The sequence below is a fragment of the Quercus suber genome, unplaced genomic scaffold (genome assembly GCF_002906115.3).
Source record: "Quercus suber isolate HL8 unplaced genomic scaffold, Cork oak 2.0 scaffold_475, whole genome shotgun sequence".
Taxonomy (NCBI): domain Eukaryota; kingdom Viridiplantae; phylum Streptophyta; class Magnoliopsida; order Fagales; family Fagaceae; genus Quercus; species Quercus suber.
The window spans coordinates 319,469-344,740 of NW_027069926.1; the positions used below are offsets into that span (position 1 = coordinate 319,469).

General features: G+C 35.8%; 1 protein-coding gene across 1 annotated transcript; it reads left to right on the plus strand.

Annotated features, from left to right (window-relative positions):
• The first annotated feature begins 22,441 nt into the window (after positions 1 to 22,441).
• LOC112027103 (allene oxide synthase 3) lies at positions 22,442 to 23,951 on the plus strand. Its single transcript, XM_024059776.2, is given in 2 exon segments — positions 22,442 to 23,170; positions 23,173 to 23,951. Coding segments are annotated over 2 exon segments (1,251 nt in total). The 5' UTR covers positions 22,442 to 22,450; the 3' UTR covers positions 23,704 to 23,951.
• The last annotated feature ends 1,321 nt before the right edge of the window (positions 23,952 to 25,272 follow it).

Sequence of the window (25,272 nt, forward strand, 5' to 3'; positions counted from 1 at the left end):
TTAAAAGAGTAATTTATTGTTCCTAAGTTTTAAGTTTTTTCTTTTATCTTCTCTATTCGGCCTAAAACTTAGGACTCTATCTTTCTCTAATTTTTAAACATTATTCTACGTTATCTTACCTCTTTCTTAAGAAAAAAATACACACAATTATTTATATAGCAAAGCGCATATAATAAGTCTAATATATATATATATATATATATAACCTGAATACTTCATTAAATCAAACAGAGGTGCATATAATAATGCGATCAGCCTTGTAAAGCATCTAGGATGACTTAAGAGCTTCTGGCTTATTAAAAAAAAGAAAAGTTTGCAGCTTTATTTGACATATATACTCTTTGTATACTTTGTTTGTCACGACTAGAGAATTAGGTAAACTTCTTATTGTTGATTAATAAGTTTATTAGGTCTCAAGAAACTTCTTCCTCAAAAAAAAAAAAAAAAAAAAAAAAAAAAAAAAAAAACAAAAGGTCTCAAGAAACTAGACATCAGTACTTGTTTTTGATTTTCGTATCACCTGCTTACTAATTATATACTTGTTCTTGAAGTGCATCTTAAAGGCAAGATAAATTTGCCGACCAAGGCATTAATTTTTTTTAGAATCAGAAACACTACCAACTTTTATTGAAGAAAGAAAAAATTAGTTATAATCCCGCCACAAGAAATCATGTAGGTGGGAAGGAATAGTCTCCAATCACACCTCTAAACCTTTAACATGTCTTACATGTTTAGGTTAGGTTGTCAGTTACAAATTGCCTAATTTAGAATATGAGAGAGGAAAAAATATTACCAAAGCATCTATATGTAGGTTCCATTGATTCTAAGAGATGGCCACAAGATGCCAAAGATTCATCTTCATTCTTCAAGGCATTAAAACCACCTGGGAGTCCCCTCTAAAGATCATAGCAATAATCCTAATCCTAATCTTAATTCTTCAAGGCATTACTTCTCTCTCCTGACGAAGAAGAGAGAAATAATTAAATATAATTTGTATTTAAGGGAAACAGAGTTAGCACATCCTTTAAATAAAATTATCAATCTGATTCTTGAGGGAGCAGGGAGGGATATATATATACACACACACACTATTTTATTTATTTTACTCATAATTTTATCTTTAGGGATCAAAGTTGAATATTTATTTAAGACTAAATTAGTATCTATTAAAGTTAACAAAATATAAACAAAGAAAATAGAAATTCTAATATATTTCAAACCAATTATTATCAAAATAAAACTTAATATTCTTTTAAAAAAATCCCAAAATCATTAATGATTGATTAAGTACTAAATTAAATAATAAAAATTTCCTTTTAATATACAAAATCAAAGATTATTATAGTAAAGGAAGACTTAGGTACATACTTAGTGTTGTTTCTTAGGTTCTTCTTTTAAAATTTCATGTGGATTTTTTCTCATGAGATGAAAGTATATTTTTTAGTTAAGTAGCCAATGACTAAATCTTAAGAGGAACTTAAGAATAGCACCTAAGTACTATACTTAAGTTTTGTCCATTATAGAATACCATCTTTATTTTTATTGCACAAAAGTTTGATAATATTCATGTAGTAAATTTTCTTTTGGAAGAATAAACACAAGTGTAACTGTCTATAAATAAATTGTTATGCCATTACCACCATTAGCATAAACATAAAAATGATAAATACAAATATATATATATATATATATGTTCTTTTGAGCTACTACAATGGAAGAAGAAACAAACATGCATATATAAATTTATAATACAAAAAAAAAAAAAAACAGTAACCTTGCTCAAACGCTTAACTTCTTATTTCTTGCTTTGTGCATAACTTTAATTAGGCTGATTAAGAAATAATTTTTTTGTTTAATTAATTAAATATTTTAAGGACATGAAACACACACACACACACACACACAAAGGTATAAAAATTGTTTTATGTTAAAAGTCCTTTTAGAAGGACAAGGATCACGTAGCTGGCCTTTTCATTTCTTTTGTGATTGAGCTCTACTTTATAGCAGTGGCGGCTTCATGTTTAAGGTAGGGTGTGGTCCTGCAAAAAAAAATTTATATACTAAATTAATTTATTATGACCATCCTTATAAAAATGTTCACAAAAATAAAAGTAATGTTACATCAACAATATTTTTACAATTTACAACAAATTTTATGTGTTAAGTTGTTCCTGATTTTGATTTGGACACAATATTAACATTACTTTTTACCCACAAATAACAGTTTTTTACATAAGATTTGTTGTAAAAATATTGTGAATGTAATATTATTTAAAAATAATTTTGCCCCCCAAACATGATCTTTAAACCCTTAAAAAATGGCTTAAACAACTACAATAAAAATTAGTCCAAATAACAATAAAAATGCCAAACAAAAATAAGACTAGACCAAACAACAAGTGAACAAGTTATTCAACAAAAAAATTATTCAAAAACAAAAAAATAAGAATAAAAATCTATAATCATTCAAATTTGTAACTCCTTCAAATCATTCAATAAAAATATTTTCTAATTTCATTTTTTCTTAAAAAATGAGTATCAAGAGAAATACCATAAATAGCTGCAACAATTTTGCTCTTCTAAAAATATTCTCTCTCTCTCTTTCTCTCCATTTTTCTTTTTTCTATTATTAGTTTAGACTCTCTCTCACTTTATTACTCTCATATTAACATTCTTAGTTCCTACTTTATCTACTATCAGTCCATTTTTTTCTTTATCTCTTTGTTAGTAGAAAAAAAAAATTGTACCACTTTATCTATTTGCATTTTTGTGACATTGATACATTAAGGTTATCTCTTTATTAGAATTTGTATAATTTAAGTTTTTTAGTGACCACCTTACAAATAATTCCTAAAGCCACTACTCTATAAACTAATTGAATATAATTTTGGGAGCCCGGTATAATTTTTTGGGACCAGACTTTAAGTTTATATATATTGCAAAAACGTTTAAAATGGGGAAGACCATTAGGGTCAGTGGGCAATAAGGGTTCTTACGAAAGGTCGACAGAGGTCCACCCTTGTTAATCGAGGGTGCATTTATATTTAGATTTTAGACTAACGAGGGCTATGCCCCTGCCAAAAGTTTTAATTTATTTTTTATATATACTAGAAATAAGCACATAAGAATGGTGAGGTGCATGAATCAATAAAAAAAAAAATTATATATGAACTATAAAAAAATTTAAATTAAATAAAAAAATAGATAGAAATAGACTAACAAAAACTACTTCAAGTTCCGTGACCAAAAGTACTCTGTGTAAAACCAAAATTTTAATAAAATAAAATTTTATTACATATTATTATTAAAAATAATTATAAAAATCGAAGTAGCATTCTAAAGTTTTTGAAATCTTCTTAATCTAGTTTTAACGAGAGTACACTATGTTAGTGATAAATTGTATTTACAGTGGATTACACGGCCAAATTATGTTCTATAACGAGACCTACATTTAGTTAAATATTGCAAGCATAACATATAAAACCCAGATTTTATTATTAAAAAATAAAAAATTATGGTAGATAATTAAAGTTGTAAGGGCGGGCTTTGAATCCTCTGCCCAAAAGATAAATGGATTAAGGGCCGAAGAGCCTAATACAATGAATTTGTAGATAATTGGTTGAAAAGTAGGTTTCAATGAATTGGACAACGCTCACAATGGATCAAAGATATTAAGAAAGCCAAAAAAGTGATGGAAAAACATGTTTGTGAAAAGAAATTCTTCCTCGACAATATCCAAGGAGAGTAATACTTGGATATCTATCTTTTTTCTTAGACTTGTTCACAATTCCAGCTCTTAATGCTACAATATTTTTTCTTTCTTTCAATTCCTCTCTCCCCTACTTGTAATGGGATCCTTCTCCTTTATATTGCCCCATTTCTTCTATCTCAGCCCTCCATGTGTAATCAAATGTTGGCTTTTGTCTTATCCATAGCACCTTCCTGAACTTTTATGGTAGCTGTAAGGCTGAACATCATGTTCAGGCATACTTCACATAATGCGGTAGAGAGTTAGTACAGAGCATTTAATGCAGTGGTAGCAGCTTTCTCAGATATTTCTCACTTTCTTTTTACCTTATCCTTCCTGATGCTTATCCTACTAGCAAATTCACCAGAATTGTCCCTGATGTCAGGCCAACCCTTTTGACCTCTGCCTTGTTAAGCAGGTGAAATCTGTCCTGGAACATACTTCTCAGAACCTTAAAACCAAACCCTTCGCCCATTCATAGCTTGCATCCCACATTAGCGTCTACCCGTCCTGACTATTGAATGTCTTCGAACAGGGCATGGCCCAATATACCCTTCTGGCTTGCATCCCTACAATACCCTCTAAAATTCTCTTTTTTGTTCCTCAGAAAAAAGGTGGATTTCGATATTATCATCATTATCCTCTTCTTGTCATATGTCACCTCTTGTGCGTAGATCCTTTCCAATTGCCAGCACGCTCCTACGTTTCAACATCTGGGCGCTTCTGTATTAAATTCTGCACTCACTCCCCACTTTCTACGACATGATAAGATCCAATGGCTGAGGATCTCATTGGACTTGAGGGGAATTTTCCGCTTTCCTTTCCTCTGATACAAATACTATTCGAAGACTCATTCACTTCACTTTTGCAACATAAATATCAAGAGCAGTCCGAGGAGAGTTCCTTCCTTCATAAGTCATTTAAACATTCTCTTTTACTTTCTCTTATACTTTCTTTATACAAGCCCTTCTAACTTCCCTCCACCTCCTTTCACCTTCAACTATTTCTGAAAAATGAGTAGATTTGCTTACCTGTAGACTCCTTAGAAAGTATAGAGAGCTTTAAAGCTCAATATGGAATCCCACAAGGGTTTCCATTAGGTAGTGTAAACAAGGGGATGGTACCCCAGAGCAGGAGGAGAAGTGGTAATCCATGATTGCCTTCAAGAGGGAGGGATGAAAATCCCTATGAATAGAGTCACTAGGGATTACCTATAGCACATAGATTAGCCCCCACCCAATGTGCCCCAATATGTTTAGGATCTTAGGTAGTGTCGATACCCTCAACGAAAAGATGGGTGTGAACCTCACCTATCACAAGTTAACGGGTTTACAACCACCATAAACTAACAGGGCAGGGCTACTACCTAAAAACTAGGGACTTGTATCAGGCTATATCTGTCTCCTCAGTTTAATAAGGTATGAATAAGGACACTTAATTGTCTTGGGGAGTGCAGATGGCCTTCATTGTCTGACGAGAGAAGGGACACAGGTGGGGTTTTAGGTCTAGGTCTATTGTTCTAATAATAATCCCCTTTTCTACCGACATCTCTCGTGCTCATTTGTCTTTTTTTTTTGTTTTTTTTTTTTGTTTTTTGTATTATAATTTACTTCCCTCTGATTTGTGCCGCTTTTTCTTAAAGCTTTTTCTATTTTTGATGGTTTTCAGATAAGCACATGCTACTCCAACATAAATTTAGTTAACCAACCAGATTTAAAAAAAGTACTTAAGGCCAAGGTCTTTGTCCATAGTGACGGGCAATTAAAGGCAGCCCACCTCATCCTCGACTACAACCTGATCTCATCCAGCTTTCAGACACCAAGTGTGTGATCAAGGTGAGGGACCCACGTTTGCATTAAATCAACGTAGTAGTCCCTAGCTTCCACGTCATCGGTCCTTTTCTAGAGGGTGTACTGCAAGCGGAGCTACCCTTCCAGTCCGCAGCCGAGGTGGAAGCAACTTCCTCCTAACCAATAATCAAAGAAGAGGAAGAATAAGAAATAGTAGAAGTTTCAGGCTCCGAGGACGACTTCGAGGTCTTTAACCAATCCTAGTCCCCGAAAATCTTGGCTGGTGATTTCAGCCATTTCCTTCTAGCCCAGGTTAGCCATAACTAGGAAGCCACTGATATTCCAGATGCCATGGGGATACAGCGTAGGACAAGGTTAAGCCTCCAAGAGCTGTTGGAGTCCCAAGTTGGTAGCAACGCACCAGGGAAGGCAACCCAGACCAAGCCTCCCACCCTTTCACCCACCCAATCTCTCTAATCTGACCTTGCTGACCATAAGAGGAAGAGGAAGTAGAAGGGCAATAAGGTGGTGGAAGGAGGAAAAGGCCATTCCTCCCAAGTGGCTGAGCCCCAAAAGGGGCTAAACAAACTAGAGTGATGTAGACGGTGGCAAAACAAGAAGTAATTCTTAAGTAGGACCTCCGACCTAGACTCTTTCCTTAGTGCTGGACATAGCTCACTTGCCCATCAACGCCTTTATCAGGGACTTCTAGCAAAGGAGGGCTGGCTACATGGCTGACACCGTGGAATAAGCACTGCTGCTACCTGGGTACATGGTCGATCTAAGGTCAATGAGGAAGCATGAGGTATTCCTCAGCATGAAGAGGGACCTTGCTCTAGTAAGTTCGTAAATTACTTTCTCATATTCAAAATTATAAACAATTTTTTTTTTTTTTAATTGCCATGCTTGTTCCCTTGAAAGGTTGTCCAAGCTACATACAAAGCTAAGGAATTGGTGAATGGCTCCCACAAGCAGATGAAAGATGAAGAAGCCAGGCGGATTGCTGATGTGGAGGCCTTCAAGGTGGTGGACAGAAGATCTAGGAGCTGAACGTCAAGCTCACCAAAGCTGACCGGGAGAAGAAAAGCGCCGAAGTGGCTCTACAAGGGGTTGAAAGGTAGGTAGAGGCTCAACGCAAGCAACTCCGGCAGGTCGAAGATGAGCTCGCTGCAGCTAAGGATCACATAAAAGTCCTGAAAGAAGAAATTGGAGCGAGGTGAGAAGCCAAGGATCAAGCTTGAGCAGGATGGGTATGATGTGGGGGTGGCAGAGACCAAGGAGGCTCTTAGGGCTGAGGTCTCAGAGGTGTGTAAGAATTACTGCCTTAGGTGTGGAATGAGGCCTTAACAAGCTGGGTTGAGGCCTCTTCTGCCCTCTAGGAGAGTCTGAGAGTGTATACTATCCTCTTGCCTATCCGTGCATCAATTCTTCGGATCCAAGGCTAGACACTGTCTCCGAGGAGGAGATATTGGCAAGGATAGCCATGCCAAGGCCCTTCTCANTGGTCGAGAAGCCCAATCGTAAGGATTTCTCAATGATAATCTTTTCAGGTGATATTACAACTAGCCCCACTCCAGATCTTCTTTGATTTGTTGTGCCATTGAAGTACACTCTCAAGGATAAAGGCTCTTGTGGGGAGACTACACCAACTGATTTTCATCCATGGTATGTTTTTCTCCCTCCTCTTCCAGTAGGGATTCAGCAAACTCGGCCACTAGATTTATGAGGACTTGACCCTTAATAAAGACACGAGGCATATACTTGATACTGAAAGCTCCTAAGATCGTACCCTATTTGGAAATTCTTCCTGTGTAATCAGCTCTCTGAAGTAGTGATTGAAATGGAAGTTAGGTTAAAATCACAATTGTGTGAGTTTGGAAGTAGTGGGGGAGCTTACATGTATCATGCACCACTGCCAAAATGACATTCTCTAATGGTAGGTAATGAACCTCAGCCTCGATCAATGACTTGCTCATGTAATAAATTGGTCTTTGCACTCCATTATCAATTCGTACCAGTATTAAGCTAACCGCATGGGAGGCTACAGCAATGTAAGCAAACAGGACTTCCTTTTTCTCCAGCCAGGACATAATAGGTGGCCGAGAAAGGTATTCCTTCTGCTGCTAGAAGGCTAAGGCACACTCCTCGGTCCACTTGAATCCCTTCCACTTATGTAACAATCGAAAGAAAGGCTTACACTTGTCTACTGACTGAAAGATGAATCAGTTTAAAGCAACAGTCATCCCTGTCAACTTCCGGACTTCCTTGGGAATCTGAGGAGATTGCAAATTGTTAATTGCTTTAATCTGATCCAGGTTGACTTCAATTCCACGATGAATGACCATGTAGCCTAGAAATTTACCCGAGCTAATGCCAAAGGAACACTTGGAAGTATTGAGGTGCAATTTGTGCCTTTACAGTATTTCAAAAATATTCTCGAGGTCGCCTACATACTCAAACACCACCTTACTTTTCACCACCATATCATCTATGTAAACCTCTATACTTTTGCCTAGTTGTGACTTGAACATCCTAGTCATCATCCTCTGATAGGTAGACCTTGCATTCTTCAACCTAAAGGGTATCACCTTGTAGTGGTAATTTCCAGTAGGAGTAACAAAAGTTGTTTTCTCCTGATCGTCCAAAACTAATGGTATTTGACGGTACCCTTGAAAGGCATCCAAAAAGCTTATTCGAGGGTGGCCTACAATTGCATCCACTAATTAACATGTCCAAGGTATGGGGAAAGACTCTTTTGGGCAAGCTTTATTTAAATTTGTGAAGTCTACGCATACTCGCCACTTCCTACTTTTCTTCTGTACTACCACTATATTGGCTAACCACTCAGGGTAAAATGTCTCTTTAATAGCTCCAGCCCATTTAAGCTTGATCACCTCCTCCTTGACGACATTAGAATGATTCTTAGATGATCGTCGAAGTGGTTTCCTTTTGGGGATAATAGATGAATTGACATTTAAATGATGGCAAATGAAATTTGGATCCAACCCCGGAGCTTTGTAAGCGCTTCGCACAAACACATCGATATTCTTCATAAGAAATTCTATTAGCTTTTCCTTCTTTTAAGGAGGCAACCAATCTCCGATCTGGAAAAACTTCTCCTTGTCATCACCAATGATGACTTTTCTTAATTCCTCACATTTTCCCCCTTCCATTACCACATCTGCGGATAACGTTGCGACCCTTGATTGCTATAAACCTTGCTCAGCAGAGGTTGAAGACTCAACTTCACTTTGATGTCTGATCGCAGCCACCAACCTGGTCTCCAGACAGATACTTCACCTTCAAGTGCAGGGTAGAGGAGACAGCCCCCAGGGTATGAAGCCAAGGTCTTGCTACAATGACAGTATAGGGAGAATAAGCATCCACCACAATGAAGTCCACCTCCACCACTTCTGAACTTGCTTACACGGGTAGTTTAATCTGGTCCCTTGGGATAATAACTTTCCCATCGAAGCCCACCAAGGGTGAATCATAACATGCCAAGTCCTCAGGTTTTAATTTTAGCCCTCCATACAAGTCAAGGTACATGATTTCTGCGCCGCTGCCCTGGTTTACTAACACCCTCTTCACATTATACCCTCCTATCCTAAGAGTGACTACTAGAGCATCATCATGTGGCTGCAAGGTTCCAACCTTGTCTTCATAAGAGAAACTCAATGCTGGTTGGACCTCCATCCTACTCCTCTTTAGCTCAGGGGATAAGTCACTTGTGAGTGGCTGAGCTATAGACATTATCTTGGAGGGATGAGAATCAGTCCTTCCTGGAGCAGTAAGGATAACATTAATCGTGCCCAATAGTGTCCTTGAAGAAGTATCTCTCTGTGATCCCGAGCCTGCTTGGCCTCCTTGCCCATTGGGCTGATATAGAAATTACTTCAATTTTTCACCTCTGACTAGCTACTCTAGATGACTCCACAAAGTTTTGCACTCTTCTGTGATGTGTTCTCGCTCCTAGTGGTATTGGCAATGAAGGCTTTGGTTATGCTTTGTAAGGTCTCTTCCCATTTTATTTGGCCATTTAAAATATGGCTCATTCTTGATTTTTTACAAGACTTGATGTACTGGCTCCCGGAACACCATGCCAACCACCTTAGTAATGATAGATCCAGATTACCTAGCAAAGTCCCTCCGAGGCCGATTATTGTTATATTTGTCCGACCTAAAATCCCTTCTATCCTAAGGGACCAACTTAGCCTTCCCCTTCTCCTGCTATTGGTTTTCCTCGACCCGCTTATACTCATCAATATGGTCCATGAGCTGACGCACACTCTCAACAAGCTTCCTAGTCAAGGATTTCCTCAAGTCATGATCGGCAAGTAGGCCGACCTTGAAAGTCTTTACAACCATGTCGTCAAAGTTCCCATCTATCTCATTAAACATCTCTTAGTATCTATTAGAATCTATTAGAATATGTCTTCAGGGGTTCCCCTTCCCACATAGTTAGGGACAATAGGGAGTCTAAAGGCTGAGGGACTCTACTGCAAGTAACAAAGTAAGAATCACACGCTCTAGTAAGCTCCTTAAAAGAGTTGACAGAACCCTTTTTCAGACCATCAAACCACTTCATTGCCATAAGCCCTAAACTAGATTGGAATACCTTGCACATCAGGGTTTTATTCTTTGAGTGAACAGTCATTCTCTGGTTGAAGTGGGCTGAGTGAATTTCCGAGGAAGTCTTCCTCCTTCAATCCTACGGGTGAAAGGTGACTTGGAAATTTGATTCAGGGCCCTGCCTATGGCATCATTGCCCAGATCTTTATGAGGCGAACTCTCCCTTGTCCTCCTGTAATGGCGATCTTCATCACATGAAAAAGATTCACTGGGAGGAGTCTTAGATCTGGACCGGTATCTATTATCACTATCATCATCAGAAGAGGGGCCAAAGCTTGAAGGAATTACCCCACGTCGCTCGCGACGTAACCTTCTTCGCAAACAATTGATCTCCAGTTGCATGCTTCTAGTGTTCTCTTCATGAGAGACGTGACTCCTACCTCGAGATTGGCTCTTAGTAGTATGTGTGGCATGCACACCAAACTTTCAGTCCCTTCTTCACCCAAGGTTGAGAAACTGGTCTTGACATTGAGAACCAACAAACTCCCCTCGGTGAAGGCCTGGGCCTACCATAATTGAATGCTAAACTCATTAAAGCACAAGAAATTTCCCACAAATGGCGCCAATTATAAGGGCAGGCTTTGAATCCTCTGCCCAAAAGATAAATGGATTAAGGCCCAAAGAGCCCAATACAATAAATTTGTAGAGAGTGGGATGAAAACTAGGCTTCAATGAATCGGACAACACTCACAATGGACCAAAAATATTAAGAAAGCCAGAAAAGAGAGGGAAAAACAAATTTGTGAAAAGAAATTCTTCCTCGACAATATCCGAGGAGAGTAATACTTGGATATCTATCTTTTTTCTTAGACTTGGTTACAATTCCAACTCTTAATGCTACAATATTTTTTCTTTCTTTCAATTCCTCTCTCCCCTACTTGTAATGAGATCCTTCTCCTTTATATTGCCCTCATTTCTTCTATCTCAGCCCTCCATGTGTAGATCAAATGGTTGGCTTTTGTCTTTATCCTATTAGCACCTTCCTGAAGCTTTTAGTGGTAGCTGTAAGGCTGAACATCATTGTTCAGGCATCACTTCCACATTAATGCGGTTAGAGAGTTAGTTACAGAGCATTTAATGCGATGGTAGCAGCTTTCCCTCAGATATTTCTCACTTTTTTTTTACCTTATCCTTTCCTGATGCTTATCCCTACCAGCAAAATTACCCAGAATGTTGTCCCTGATGTCAGGCCAACCCTTTTGACCTCGGCCCTGTTAAGCTGAGATGAAATCTGTCCTTGAACATACTTCTCGAAACCTTAAAACCAGAGCCCTTCGCCCATTCATTAGCTTGCAGTCCCACATTAGCGTCTACACGTCCTTAGACTATTGAATGTCCTCGAACAGGGCTTATGGCCCAATATACCCTTCTGCGCTTGCTATCCCTACAAAAGTAATATTGAATAAATAATAAACTTTAAAAAAAATTAGAAGCTCTTGATAGATTATATTATAATATCAAAATTAATAAATTAAATTTTTACTAACTCCTTAAGCTTTTTTTTTTTTTTTTTTTTTTCCTTATGTGCTTGTGTCTTACTTTTTAAAGCCTAACTATTTTTAGGTATAATTGTATTTTTTTCAACTTACAATAAATAAGTAAATAAGGTTTGTGTAAAAAGGTAAGACAATCAAAGACTTTTTATTTTTAAAGAGAAAATATTTTATAATTTTCTTTCACAAGTATTAGGGTGACGAGTGGAAATTAGTGTAACATGAATCCACCATTAACATTATCTTTATTATGCCTCAATCACAGCATACTACCTCAAGCATTGTTACAAGTAGGGCTGTCCAGACCCGACCGGAGCCCGGCAACTCGACCAACCCACCCGCCAGAGACCCGATTCAGGCCCGAATTGAAGGTCCAGTCGGTCGGCGGCGGGTTTCCGTTCTCTAGAACCGACACCGGTGGGTCGAGTGGCGGGTTTGCTTCTCCAAAACCCGAGCAACCCGAACCCGACCGGAGATGTATAAAAAATCCAGCCAAACCTGCAAAATCAAGCCAAATCTGAGGAGATCTCGACCAGATCCGGCTAGATCTAGTGGGATTTATCCAGATCCGGCCAATTCCAGCAATTTTTAGTGAAAAATTTCAGATTCTGGCGAAAAAAATGCAGATACCGGCAAGATTTTCCAGATTCTGGCGACCTTTTTTTTTTTCAAATTTCGAAGAATTTTTTTACTCCGGCGCCCGACCGACCCGACCGACGCTTACCCTCACTCGAAACCGACTCGATCGATTTTTCCGGCGGTTGGTTTCGGGTTCCTCCACCCTCCCACCTGACACCGGCGGGTCGAGTCCGGGTTGGGCCCAAAATTGACCCGGCCCGATCCGTGGACAGCCCTAGTTACAAGTGACAGAGATTGAGCCTCACCTTAGCCTCAACTAAACCTAATCCACAGTTTGGTATGCTAAGCATCATAACACATTTTCACCCCAAAAAAAAAAAAAAAAAAGTATCATAACACATGGCTTGAATTGTGTTGACATGAAAGTCTGGCTAGGAAAACTAAAGGCCCATTTTGGCTTTGTCTATTCTATTTGGTTTCGTCTCCACCGCAAAAGGCCAATTGGGCTAATGACTGTATTCTAGCCTATATTAACTCATCTGTATTCTAGCCAATTGGGCTAATGACTGTATACTAGCCTTTGTTTCTTAATCCCCTCTATATTTACTCTTTTTATTTTCAGGGAAAATAAAAAGAGACAAGAACTTTAATGTTTGAACTATTTATTTATTTATGGGTTTTAGTTAGCTCAAATGACAAAGTTTCTGGTGGTTGAATAAGCAAATTGGGGTTTAATCTCTGCCTACACCAAAAACAAATTGATATCTTTACTTAATGATAAAGAATTATCATTAGGAAGTGGACGGTCGTAGATTAAAATTCTCTTTAAAATAAAAAGAACTATTTATTTATTTAATTTTAATTGAATTTGGAAGTCTTTTCTCTACGAAGGGTCGTTGATGAAGTTGAGAAAATAAGCTAATAAGGTTGGGTTAAATGTTATGCAAGCCCAATCATGCTTTAATTAAGTTCGTGACAATGTTGTTAGCTATGGCTTTTTCAACTGGACGAAAAATTGCGAATCATTCTTTGTAGCAAGGAAAGCATTCCAAGACATAGGTCCAACTATGGCTTTTTCAACTGGACGAAAAATTGCGAATCATTCTTTGTAGCAAGGAAAGCATTCCAAGACATAGGTCCAACTAACCTTTAACTCTTTGAAGTTGCAAGTGCTAGGTATGTGTATTTTAGGTTTGACATACACACATAGAATTAGTTTATTTGGAGAAGGTATACCATATATTAGATATATGAGTTATTCCCTTTTAGGGTTCACTCTCATGTGAGGGGCAGGACTCATGAATCCGAAACATAATGTATTTTTTTCGTTTACTTGTGCGTTTATTTCAATTAATTAGATTAGTGGCCTCCTCGGCCCCTTGGAACAACTGGAACAAGCTTATTAAGAATAAGTACCAAATAAACTAACAAGACTAGTGATTTGAAGTCTCTCTGCTTCACTATTTCCAAAGAAAATAAAAGGGGAGAGGAGAGGGAAATTTTGCATAGTTCATTATCTCTTGAACTATTAATCAATGCACACTGTTTAATTCATACAAAATTTAAGCATCTCTTCTTCCTGAAAAATGTTTTGCTAAAACTTTCCTTCCTTTGTGGGGGTCACTTTATTTTTGCAAAACTCCAGGCTTTCTGCTTTGTGCAAGTCGCTTATTTCAGTATGTTCTTTAAACGTTGGCCTTTGTACATAAAGATTTTGTAAATCACATTGTCCAACAAAACACCAGTTCATTAGCAAGAGGAGAATGTTGAATAAATAGTTTCTCATAATTTAAGAATTGTATCAAGAAGTGTGAGATTGTAACATGAGTGAAATCCACATGAAACAAAAATCTTCTTTTCAGTAAACATTATGAGCAATTCTTTCAAGTAGATTGACATACTTTTGTACTCATGCATAGTCGTGATGCGGCTTTTGAGATCAAGAAAGGGGAGTTGTTCTTTGGATATCAACCATTCGCTACTAAAGATCCAAAGGTTTTTGAGGATCCTGAGGAGTTTATGAGCCATAGGTTTGTGAGAGAGGGAGAGATCGAAGCTTTTGAAGTATATTTATTAGTCAAATGGGAGGGAGATTGATGACCCTACGGTGGAGAATAAACAGTGTCCAAGAAAGGATTTAGTGTTGTTGTTGTCTAGGGTAATGTTAGTGGAGCTTTTCCTTTGTTATGATACATTCACAATCAAAGCTGGAACATTGTTGTTGGGATCATCAGCCACATTCACTTTGTTAACCAAGGCCACGAGTATTTGATCTTGGTCAACTATAGATCCTTTCATTCATTACACATGTTTGGATTAGTTTATTTTATTTATTTGTTGAAGTTGGATAAAAATGTATTTATATTTAGAAGAGGTAAGCTTTTTAAAAAACTACTTGAGTATTATATATGAAATTGGTTACTCTTTGGTGGATTTTTTTTTGGTAAATAGTAAGGGGGACTAGAGATAAGGTTTGAATCACAAACATCGAGGCTGGAACATTATTGTTGGGATCATCAGTTACGTTCATTTCGTTTGCTAAAGCACCAAGAATTTGATTCTTGCTAATTATAAATCCTTTTATTGTATGTTTGGATTTTTTTTTATTTGTTTATTTACCTTATTTGTTGAAAGTGAGAAAAAATATATAGAAAAAAAATGAAGTGTTAAAAAATGAATATAAGAAAAAAGTAAGGTTTGAAAAGGAGCATTAGATTTTGCACCAATTGTTATATATGCAATTGAAAATTGTTTAAAGGATACAAGTGTGGGAATTTAATTTATAACTAAAATAAAATAAAAAAAAAGTTTGTGCTTTTCAGAATAGTATGATTATGATCGTATCTCAAGTTCGAGATCTTATTTCCAACTTTCATTAAATAAGTAAATAAGTTTATGTAAAAAGGTAGGACTTTCAAAGACTTTATTATCATAGTTGTCAAATCGTGAATCGTATCGTGAATCGATTTTTAATTTTTTTGTATCGTGTATCGTATCGTATCGTGTATCGTAAGATACACAAACACTTAATAAAATTTATAAAAAATTATAAATATACATATATAAATGATATATTCATTATAAATTTTAAATATATTCAACTAATGACTAATTTATTCATCACTTATGTAATAATATTTAACAAACTAATTAAATAAATCAAACTAGCATGTGTTCATAACATACACATTAAAATTACTTAAATTCAAAAGTGATAATATATTACAAATGACTCAAAAATAAAAATTTATTTTCATCATATTCATCAAATTGCCTAATCAACCCCATCTAAGTTAACGCTATCATCATATTTATAATTTTGCAAATTTATTTCTTCATTAAAATTTTCTTCATCGTTATTCGTCATTAACATTTATTATCTCTTTTTGTTCTTTCCATTTCTATAAATTTTTTTTGGCATTCTAGTTTCTTGGACTTAAAACAATAACAATTAAAATAAAAATAAAAAATTTTATAAAAATTTAAAATATTAAAGTGAAAGGTAAGTGTGTACTGTGTAGTCAATTGTAGGAGGGAGGGGAAAAAAACTTATGAATATGTTATTTTAGTAAGCTAAATTAAGAAAACTAATAATTTTGTGTTAAAAACAAATCTAACAACTTGTTAGATTCAAATAAAAGTACAAATTTTAACAAAAAATCTCATTTTAAAGCATTTGTCTATGTATCGTACGATACGTACAATTTTACGATACGATACGATTCATACGATACACACACTGTATCGTACGATTCATGAGTACTTACGATACGCTGATACGATACGGAACTTTTTACACACGATTCGATACGTATCGTACGATACGTATCGTGTATCGTACGATACTGACAACTATGTTTATTATAAGTAAATAGATTAATTTTCTTTTGCAATTATTAAGGTGATAAATGGAGATTAGTGTAACATAATTACATAAACCCACCATTAACATTATCTTTATTATACGTCAATCACAACATACTATCTCAAGCATTGTGACAAGTGACGAGATTGAGCCTCACCCCTCAACAAAACCTAATCCATAGTTTGTTATGCTAAGTATCATATAACACAAGGCTTGAATTGTGTTGACATGAAAGTCTGGCTAGGAAAAGGCCCATTTTGGATTGTCTATCATTTTGGTTTCGGTCTCCACTGCAAAAGGCCAATTGGGCTAAGGACTGTATTCTAGCTTTTGTTTCTTTTGCTGGTTACTTTTGGGCCGTCTGTTGAAATGTCATTGTGCTCTTAATTGCTCTATATTTTACTCTTTTGTATAACCCACTGATGGCCTAGTACTACTCTGTATTTTTTTTCTGAGAAAATAAAAATAGACAAAGAAATAATTTATTTATTTTTGGTTGGATCTGGGAGCCTTTTCTCTGCTGAGGGTCGTTGATGAAGTTGTACATATAAGCTAATAAGGTCGGGCTTAAAGGAATTGGAAGCCCAATCGGAGGGTTGAGTGGACTTCTTGTGGGCTAAACTCTGAGGGACCTAGCTTATGACCCTTTTCCACGAGAATTGGGCCTTAGTGTTGGGTGGCTAATAGAGCATGGGCTAGTATATTCATAAGGGCCTCTTCAAGTTCATTTATAATCCATCGAGTTTCTTGTGAGTTGTGAGACAACCTTATATAACATCTCTCTCAGATTTGGTGAATTCCATACCATTAAGGAATTCATATGTTCTCATAGGGGTGATGTATAGGTTGATTTTACCGTATAATTTTTCGAGCTAGTAAATATTGAGCTATTTGTGTTCATTTGGGAACAATTTATTTAATTTTTTGTTGAAAGTCTGTTAATGTATATTTATACTTTGAAAAATTTGGGAAAAGTAAGAACAAGTGAGGTCTTAAAAAGTTATACACAAAAATTAAAAAGCAAAAAACTAGCTTATAAATTGTACCCAAACACACACAGAAACAATTAGCTTTCTATATGAAAAGAAAAGCAAAAATAACTATAAATTTATTAAAAGCAAATTAAGATTCAAGCCCAAAGAAAGGGGTGAAAAAGGCAATGGGGCTTAAATTTTTGTTTTTCTATTAATTAATGAATTTATTCATGGATTTGAGCTTTATTTATAAATGATTTGCTGTAAAATATTATTTCAAATTTATAATAACGCAAATGTTTTTGTTTGGACAAAATCTTCAAAAGTAAAACTATTATGTGTCACTAAATTTATATCACATATTTTGAAATTAACATTCAAGTTTTCAAGTTTTTTAATTTTGTGCTTGATTGGGACATATATTTGTCTTGGCTTATGCATGAGCCCTTTTATTTTATTTTATTTTTTGCAGAGAGAGAACGAGAGACTCATTTTAAAAGAAGAGTAATGTTAAGGACAAAAATTTTTATAATTTTGTTTCTCAATTGTTAATGTAGCAAGTCACTTTCACATAAACTTACTACTAAGTACTAGCATTACTTTAATTGTTTTATTAATGTCAATCACAGTATGTGTAAGGACCAGATTTGTGGCTCAGTCTAGGATGAGAGGACTTAGGCTCAAAAGGCCCAAAACAATGAATTTGTAGAGAGTGGGTCAAAGAACTAGGCCCTAGTGAACTGATCAACGGCTCATATGGAATCGGATGACAATCATGCACAAATAAGAAATACTAACATGAACGAACTTCTTGTTCGAGGAGGCCAGTGTTCCTATCAATCCACTTAATAGCGTCCCCCCTATTCTCATTGTTACCCCCCAGTTTATACTCCCATCCCCTTTCTTTCATCCTTCCACGTGTAGATTTAGATTGATAGTATTGATACTTGTCCCATCAGCTCCTCCCTAAAGTGTTTGGGAGTAGCTGTAAGGCTATAAAACATTGCTCAGTCAGCTGTAGAGCATTCAATACTATGTTAGCAGCTTTTTCTTAGATATTTCATAGCTATCCTTTGTCATTTTCCTTCTTGATACCTATCCTTTATGGTAGAATGGTTCGGAGCGTTGCTCTTGATGGCAAACCATACTTTCTGACCTCGGTCTCACCCAGCCGAGGAGGGATTCTTCCTTGGGGCACCCCTTGGGTGGCTTTAACAAGATCTTTCTCTTCACTTACTAATGCAGATCCTTATGTAAGTGTTTTACTCATCCTCGTATTGTTTGGCATCCTCAGATTGGGCCTTTGGCCCAATATATACATAGATATGAGCTCCTAGGCCTTTCCCCCCTACAGTATGTAATCTCAACCATTATAAAAATTATAAAAAAAAAAAAGAAAAAAAAAAGAAAAAAAAAAGAATAAAAAAAAAAAAAAAAAAAAAAAAACAAGCGTTACAACCATGACTTGAAGCAACCTCTTTCCCACAAGTAAAATTAATTGCAATAGTACTATACGGATTCTCTTAAAAAATCTACAATGTAATCTCTATGTAGCAATTACGTTAGTTATTTTAAACGTGTAGTACGTAATTCTCTATGTAGCAATGTAATCAGCGTATTTTACATGTTATAATTGCATGAAAGAGGATTCTATGATTTTGTAAAACTTTTAGTGCATTTTGCGTTATTTCAAATTTCTAACTGTTTTTTTTTTTTTTAATGCATCAAAAGGAAAAACAGAGGACTAAAAGCTAAGGCCCTAACATATGATTTTTAGGGATTTGCAGTACTAGTGTGTTAACTAGTACTGCTAATTCTATCTCTTTTGGTTCATCTAATTTTGGCTTTAACTTTATTAATATGTGTATTTGGGACTCAAAAAAAGAATAAGTGTATTTGAAATAATTAGATGAAATGCATACAGGTACAGCACAAGTCTTTTTTAATAGAGCAAAATCCCCAAAGTTCAAATCATTTTGTGTGGTTAGATTCATATAAAAATAATAATAACATTTGTTCTTCAAATTCCTTGTTTTTAAATTTTCAAATCTAAATACAAACCTTTTTAGATTTATGCTACTTTTTTAATGTTTTTTTTAAGTTAGGGACATTTCCCCTAAATATTATATAAATTTCTTACGGTTATCTTTCTAATGTGCATGCACCAAACTTTTATTTTATTATTATTATTTTTGGAAGTTTGAAAGGGTTTTATTTAATTTCCTTATAAGTTGTAATTTAGAAGAAGCATCTTTCCTTTTGTATTTTTCTATGCTTTTTTATGCAAATTGGAGGTAATGGAAACCAAGGGAAACCAGCTCGCTAGATCCTAATATTAATATAAAATGCAATATGCACGTTCTTTAATTTGTAATAGAAGCAAATGCATGTGAATATGTGATGGTCGCAAATAGGAATGTGCATTTTTTTTTATACCTCCTTATTATAAGAACCTTCAAAGAAAACCATTAGTCCGAGTAATGACCAAAGAAATACAAAGAACATGGCGACCCTCTATTTATCTTCACCTATAATTCTGGACATTTGACTATTGCATCCTCTTATGCTATCTCTATTACATTATTGTAATAAACAGAACATGATTCCACTCACACGTTTGTGATATGATACTGCTAGACAGTAGTGTTTTTTTTTTTAATAAGATAATTTTATTGAAAATGAAATGAGAACCTTCCCCATCAACCTCCCTGTAACACACAGAAAGACCCAACTAGCAACTGCATGAGCTGCTTGCTTAGCATAGTAGATACCTAAGAACATGAGAAAAATGCATTAACACTGTACTAGGGTTTTTTTTTTTTTTTACTAATAGGAGACTACTAGATGCAATAGACCAATGGGTAAGAGAAGTCAAGCATAGATGATTAGACTGGATGACATTAAGAGCATCTCCTTCAAAAATAACATAGTGATCCCAAAAACTTGCACTTCCGAATTAATTATTCTATCAATGTGTGATTTTTTTCACGCGTCAAAAAAGTTGGTTAGATATTAATTCTTAAATCTTCAATGAATGCAGCCACTTTGAACACTTATTATGTTTTATTGGGAAGTAATCATAGAAGCTTGTGTATTTCCCTAAGACTCTGAGTCCTTTAAAAATGCTCTACGAACCATCATGTAATGAGTTAAAGATGATTCCTCTAAACCAATTTGAAAGAAAATTTTTTCTAGTAAACTATATACTAAACACACACTTAATTAAATAAGTCAAATAAATTAGAAGATAAACTTAACCGACACCACCATATAGGCCATTATGATCCAATTTTCTCTTTTGAGAAATGGATCAATTTCTATTTTATAGTATGGATTATATTACTACCGGTACTCTCTACCCTTAGGGCCTTCGTGGTTCCTAGTCTAGTCTCCAGTAGATAATTCAAATCTATGCATGTATTTCTCAATTGAATATTCATATTATTCTTAAATTTGTTTGTAAGACAAGAAAAATAAAAATTTCCTTTGTTGAATTATTCCAAATGTTCACCTTCGTCAATCTCACCAACCAAACAAAACCCAAATTTTCAACATAGACACAACCTTAAATCACCGAGAACAACATGCAGCCAAACAGTAAAACAAGACCCAATTTAAAACTTTTTTCAAACTCACTGGACACAAAGTCTTCCAAAACTCAAAGTCAGTCCTCAGCGATCCTTGTGACCCAAAAGATTAACATCATGAGAGACCCACATGCAAGCGAGAAAGTTGAGGTCAGCCATGGGTATATTATACAAAATAAAAATGCAATGAAAATGAAATGCCAGAGAAGACCGTACCTTGCAGAATCAAATTTGAGTCTCTCTCAGCTTTGTCTGATTTCACAGAGAGAGAGAGAGAGAGAGACACGAGACACGGACTTTGCATGTGCGATGACGATGGGGTGTGAGGGCTTGAGATCAGAGATGGAGGGTGAGGGTTAAGATCGGATATGGAGGCTTGGAGGGCGAGGGTTGAGATCGGAGATGGAGGGTGAGGGTGAGAACGGAGATGGAGGGTGAAGGTGAGGGCTTCAGATCGGAGATGGAGGGTGAGGGTGAGAATGGAGACGGAGGGTGAGGGCGAGAATGGAGATGGAGGGTGAGGGCAAGGGTTGAGATTAAAGATGAAGGGTGAGGGTTGAGATCAGAGATGGAAGCTTGTTTGTAAGAATTCAGATCGGGCTCTTAAGATAGAGGCTTGACAAAATAGTATATATACAAAGCCTAGAGTCATGTTTTTAACATGCGGCTATAGGCAAAACTTGAAGCCCCGTTTAAAAAATGCGGCACAATCCCTAGCTAAAGCCCCGTTTTAAACGCACGGCTTCAAACCATAGTTAGAGCCGCGTTTAGAACACGCAGCTTCAGACCTAATTTAAAGCCATGTCTATAAAACGCGGCTTTAGGAAAGCTAGAGCCGCATTTTATAAACGCGGCTCTAGTTAAGATAAATATATATATATATATGTTTGCCAAAAAAATAAAATAGGAAGGGCCTAGAGCTGCGTTTTTTAAACGCGACCATATCTGGCCGCGTTTGAAACGAGGCGATAGTTTAATAAAACGCGGCTGTAGACTCGTTCTATGGCCCCGCATTTGAAACGGGGCTTCAGGAGGAGTCTTTAAGCCCTGTTTTATAAAAACGGGACTGTAGTACTTCTATGGCCGCATTTTTACAAACACGGCCCAAAAAAATGCAGCCCAATACCCCGCGTTTTGTAGTGACTATACCAGTACTATTACCATATAATTTATATATATTATAATATAAACATGTAATTGATTGTTTTTTATTATATTTTTATTGAAATTTGAGTGATTGTTTGTTTAATACTTAACATTCTTTAATAAATATTTCTTTTTTTATCTTAGTCATTATACTTAATGGGTGATAATTTATTTTGAAAATCTAGGTCTATAAGGTAAATTAAAAACTATTGACACATTCTTTTTCCGAATTTTATCTCTTGATTGTTTGATTTAATAAATACATATTTTTAGCACACATTGAGTTATAAAATATTTAACTTATATATTGAATTGTATTTACATTACTATTTGAAACTATTATACATAATATGAATATTATTAATATATACAAAGAAAAAAAAATATTTGACCCCCTCAAAAATAAATTCTTAGCTCTGCTCGTGCCTATTATATGTCTCTTATTGTAACTTATTATAAATGTATGTTTTTATAAAATAAAAAAAACACAGGTGATATTTAAGGAATAAAAAAAAAAAGAAAAGGAACAAACAAATAGAAAGCTAAGGTGTTCTAAACATGGCCCAAATACGTCTATATAACCAGACATTCTCCTTGTCAAATCCAACAAATTCTTCATTCCCAAATCCCCCAACCATGTCCTCAAAGTCTTCTTCATCTCCTTCCAAACTCCAATCCTCTTCCAATGATGATTCTCCCACAACAAACCTCCCTTTAAAGCCCATCCCAGGCAACTATGGCCTACCCTTTTTTGGTCCCATCAAAGATCGCCTTGACTACTTTTACCACCAAGGAAAAGACACCTTCTTCCAAACCCGAATTCAAGAACACCAATCCACTGTCTTCCGAACCAACATGCCTCCAGGACCATTCATATCCTCCAACTCTAATGTCATTGCTCTCCTTGATGCTATCAGCTTTCCCATCCTCTTTGACACTTCCAAAGTCCAAAAACTAAACGTTTTGGTCGGCACTTACATGCCTTCCACAGCTCTCACCGGTGGTTACCGCGTTTGTGCTTATCTTGACCCTTCTGAACCCAAACATGCCCTTCTCAAGCGCTTGATTTTCTCTATTCTCGCTTCTCTTCACGATAAATTCATCCCACTTTTCAGAAACTGCTTGTCTGAGCTTTTCGTCAACCTTGAAGACCAATTCTCTGACAAAGGCAAAGTATACTTCAACACCATTAGTGACAAAATGTCTTTCGACTTTGTGTTTAGGCTCTTTTGTGACCAAAACCCTTTAAATACACGCCTTGGATCAAAGGGTTCGACAATGTCCGATAAATGGTTGTTTTTTCAACTTGCACCATTGATGACACTAGGGTTACCAAAGTTGTTGAACTTTTTTCAGGAGAGAAGTTACACCGTGAGTTGTGTGATGAGATCAGGACCATTGTTAGTGCTGAAGGTGGGGTCACTTTCTCTGCGTTGGAGAAGATGACTTTAACTAAGTCAGTGGTTTATGAAGCACTTAGGATTGAGCCTCCAGTTGCGTTCCAGTACGGTAAGGCAAAGGAGGATTTGGTGGTCCATAGCCATGATGCGGCTTTTGAGATCAAGAAAGGGGAAATGATCTTTGGATATCAGCCGTTCGCTACTAAAGATCCAAAAGTTTTTGAAGATCCTGAGGAGTTTGTGGGCCATAGGTTTGTGGGAGAGGGAAAGAAGCTTTTGAAATATGTTTATTGGTCTAATGGAAGGGAGATTGATGATCCTACGGTGGAGAATAAGCAGTGTCCGGGGAAGGATTTGGTGGTGTTGTTGTCTAGGGTAATGTTGGTGGAGCTTTTCCTCCGTTATGACACGTTTACGATTGAGGCTGGGACGTTGTTGTTGGGTTCATCAGCCACGTTCACTTCATTGACCAAAGCCACGAGCATTTGATTTTGATGAAATGGGAGGGAGCTAATAAGCGATGGTCTTATGTGGAGAGTAAACAGTATCCAACAAAGGATCTAGTGATGCGGTTGTCTAGGGTATCATTGGTGGAGCTTTACTTATGTGTTTGAATTTTTTTTTTTTTTTTACTGACTTATTTGTTGAAATTGGAAAAAATATTTAGAAAAAAATTGTATATGGGGATAAAGTGAGGTTTAAAAACCATTCATTATATATGCAATTGGTTATTGTTTAAGGGAGTCCCTTAAAGGGACATGGGCGTGGAAATTTAATTTATATATATATATATATATAATAAAAGTGTGGAAATTTAAAAATTGATTTCCTTTTCAAAATAGTATGATAGTTGAGCACCATTTGTTCATAATGATAGTTGTGCTTGTCAAAAATAGTATGATCGTATCTCAATTCTCAAGTTTGAAAATTTATTCTTCAGTATTGCTGTGAGTTTCTAATAGATCCATTCAAAGGTCGTTGGGTTGGTATTTTTTTGATATTTTATTTTAGGACCATCTCATAGATTGGTACTTGTTTTTTGTTTGGGAAAAGCAACAATAGATCCCAAATTGGCTCATATGATCGTGCAAAACTAAAAAAATGGGTGGAAAAATTTTGGCTCACTAGGCTTCGATTCCCAGAAATGTCTTGCTATAAGATTAATTTTGATGGAGCTGTATTTGAAAAGGAAAACAATGCCGGAGTGAGGTGGTAATAAGGAATGAAGCAGGTTTGGTCATGGCTTTCTTGTCCCAATAGATTCCTCCTCCTTACACAATCATTGAGGTGGAGGCTTTGACAGCAAGACAAGCTCTTGAATTTGCTATGGAGATAGGTATTGATCAGGATATTTTGGAAGGAGATTCTAAGATCCTCATAAAAGCTTTGGAGAGTGATAGCAGTTCACTAGCTAAGTTTGGCCATATTGCTAAAGATGTTTAGTACCTTGCATATGTTTTTACAGATATTAAATTTTCTCATTTATTGTAATACTGTTGCTCATTCACTCATTAGGCGAGCAATTTTGTCTCCATATTTGTTAGTCTATTTTGAAGAAAAATAATACATGTAAATTACATTTTTAAATTCAGAAGATATAAGAACAAATTAAACCTCATAGTTTCAAAATTAATAAATTAAACCTTTAAATTTCAAAAGTAATAAATTAAGGATAAAAATAGTTGCACACCTCCTCTTACACGCATTTTTTGAACTGAAAGCGTAATTTGAAAACACGATTTTAGTTTTTAAATTGTATTTTCTACTCTCAATTTTAGTTCATAAATCAATGCGTAACAGAGTGTGTGTAACGAACACTACCTAGTTCAGATAAATAACTTCTCTATAGCTTTAAAAGTAACAACTTTAAGGTTTTAAAAAGTAGCAACAACATCTCAACTCAAATAATTAAGTAGATTGTATTTGAAGTATAACATAGGTTTAGGATTAATTTGTTTATTTTTTGAAACATGAGGATTTGATTTGTTACTTTTGAAACTATAAGGTTTAGAGTACATTTGGTATACTGAATGAGGATTACGATAAGAATTGTAATAT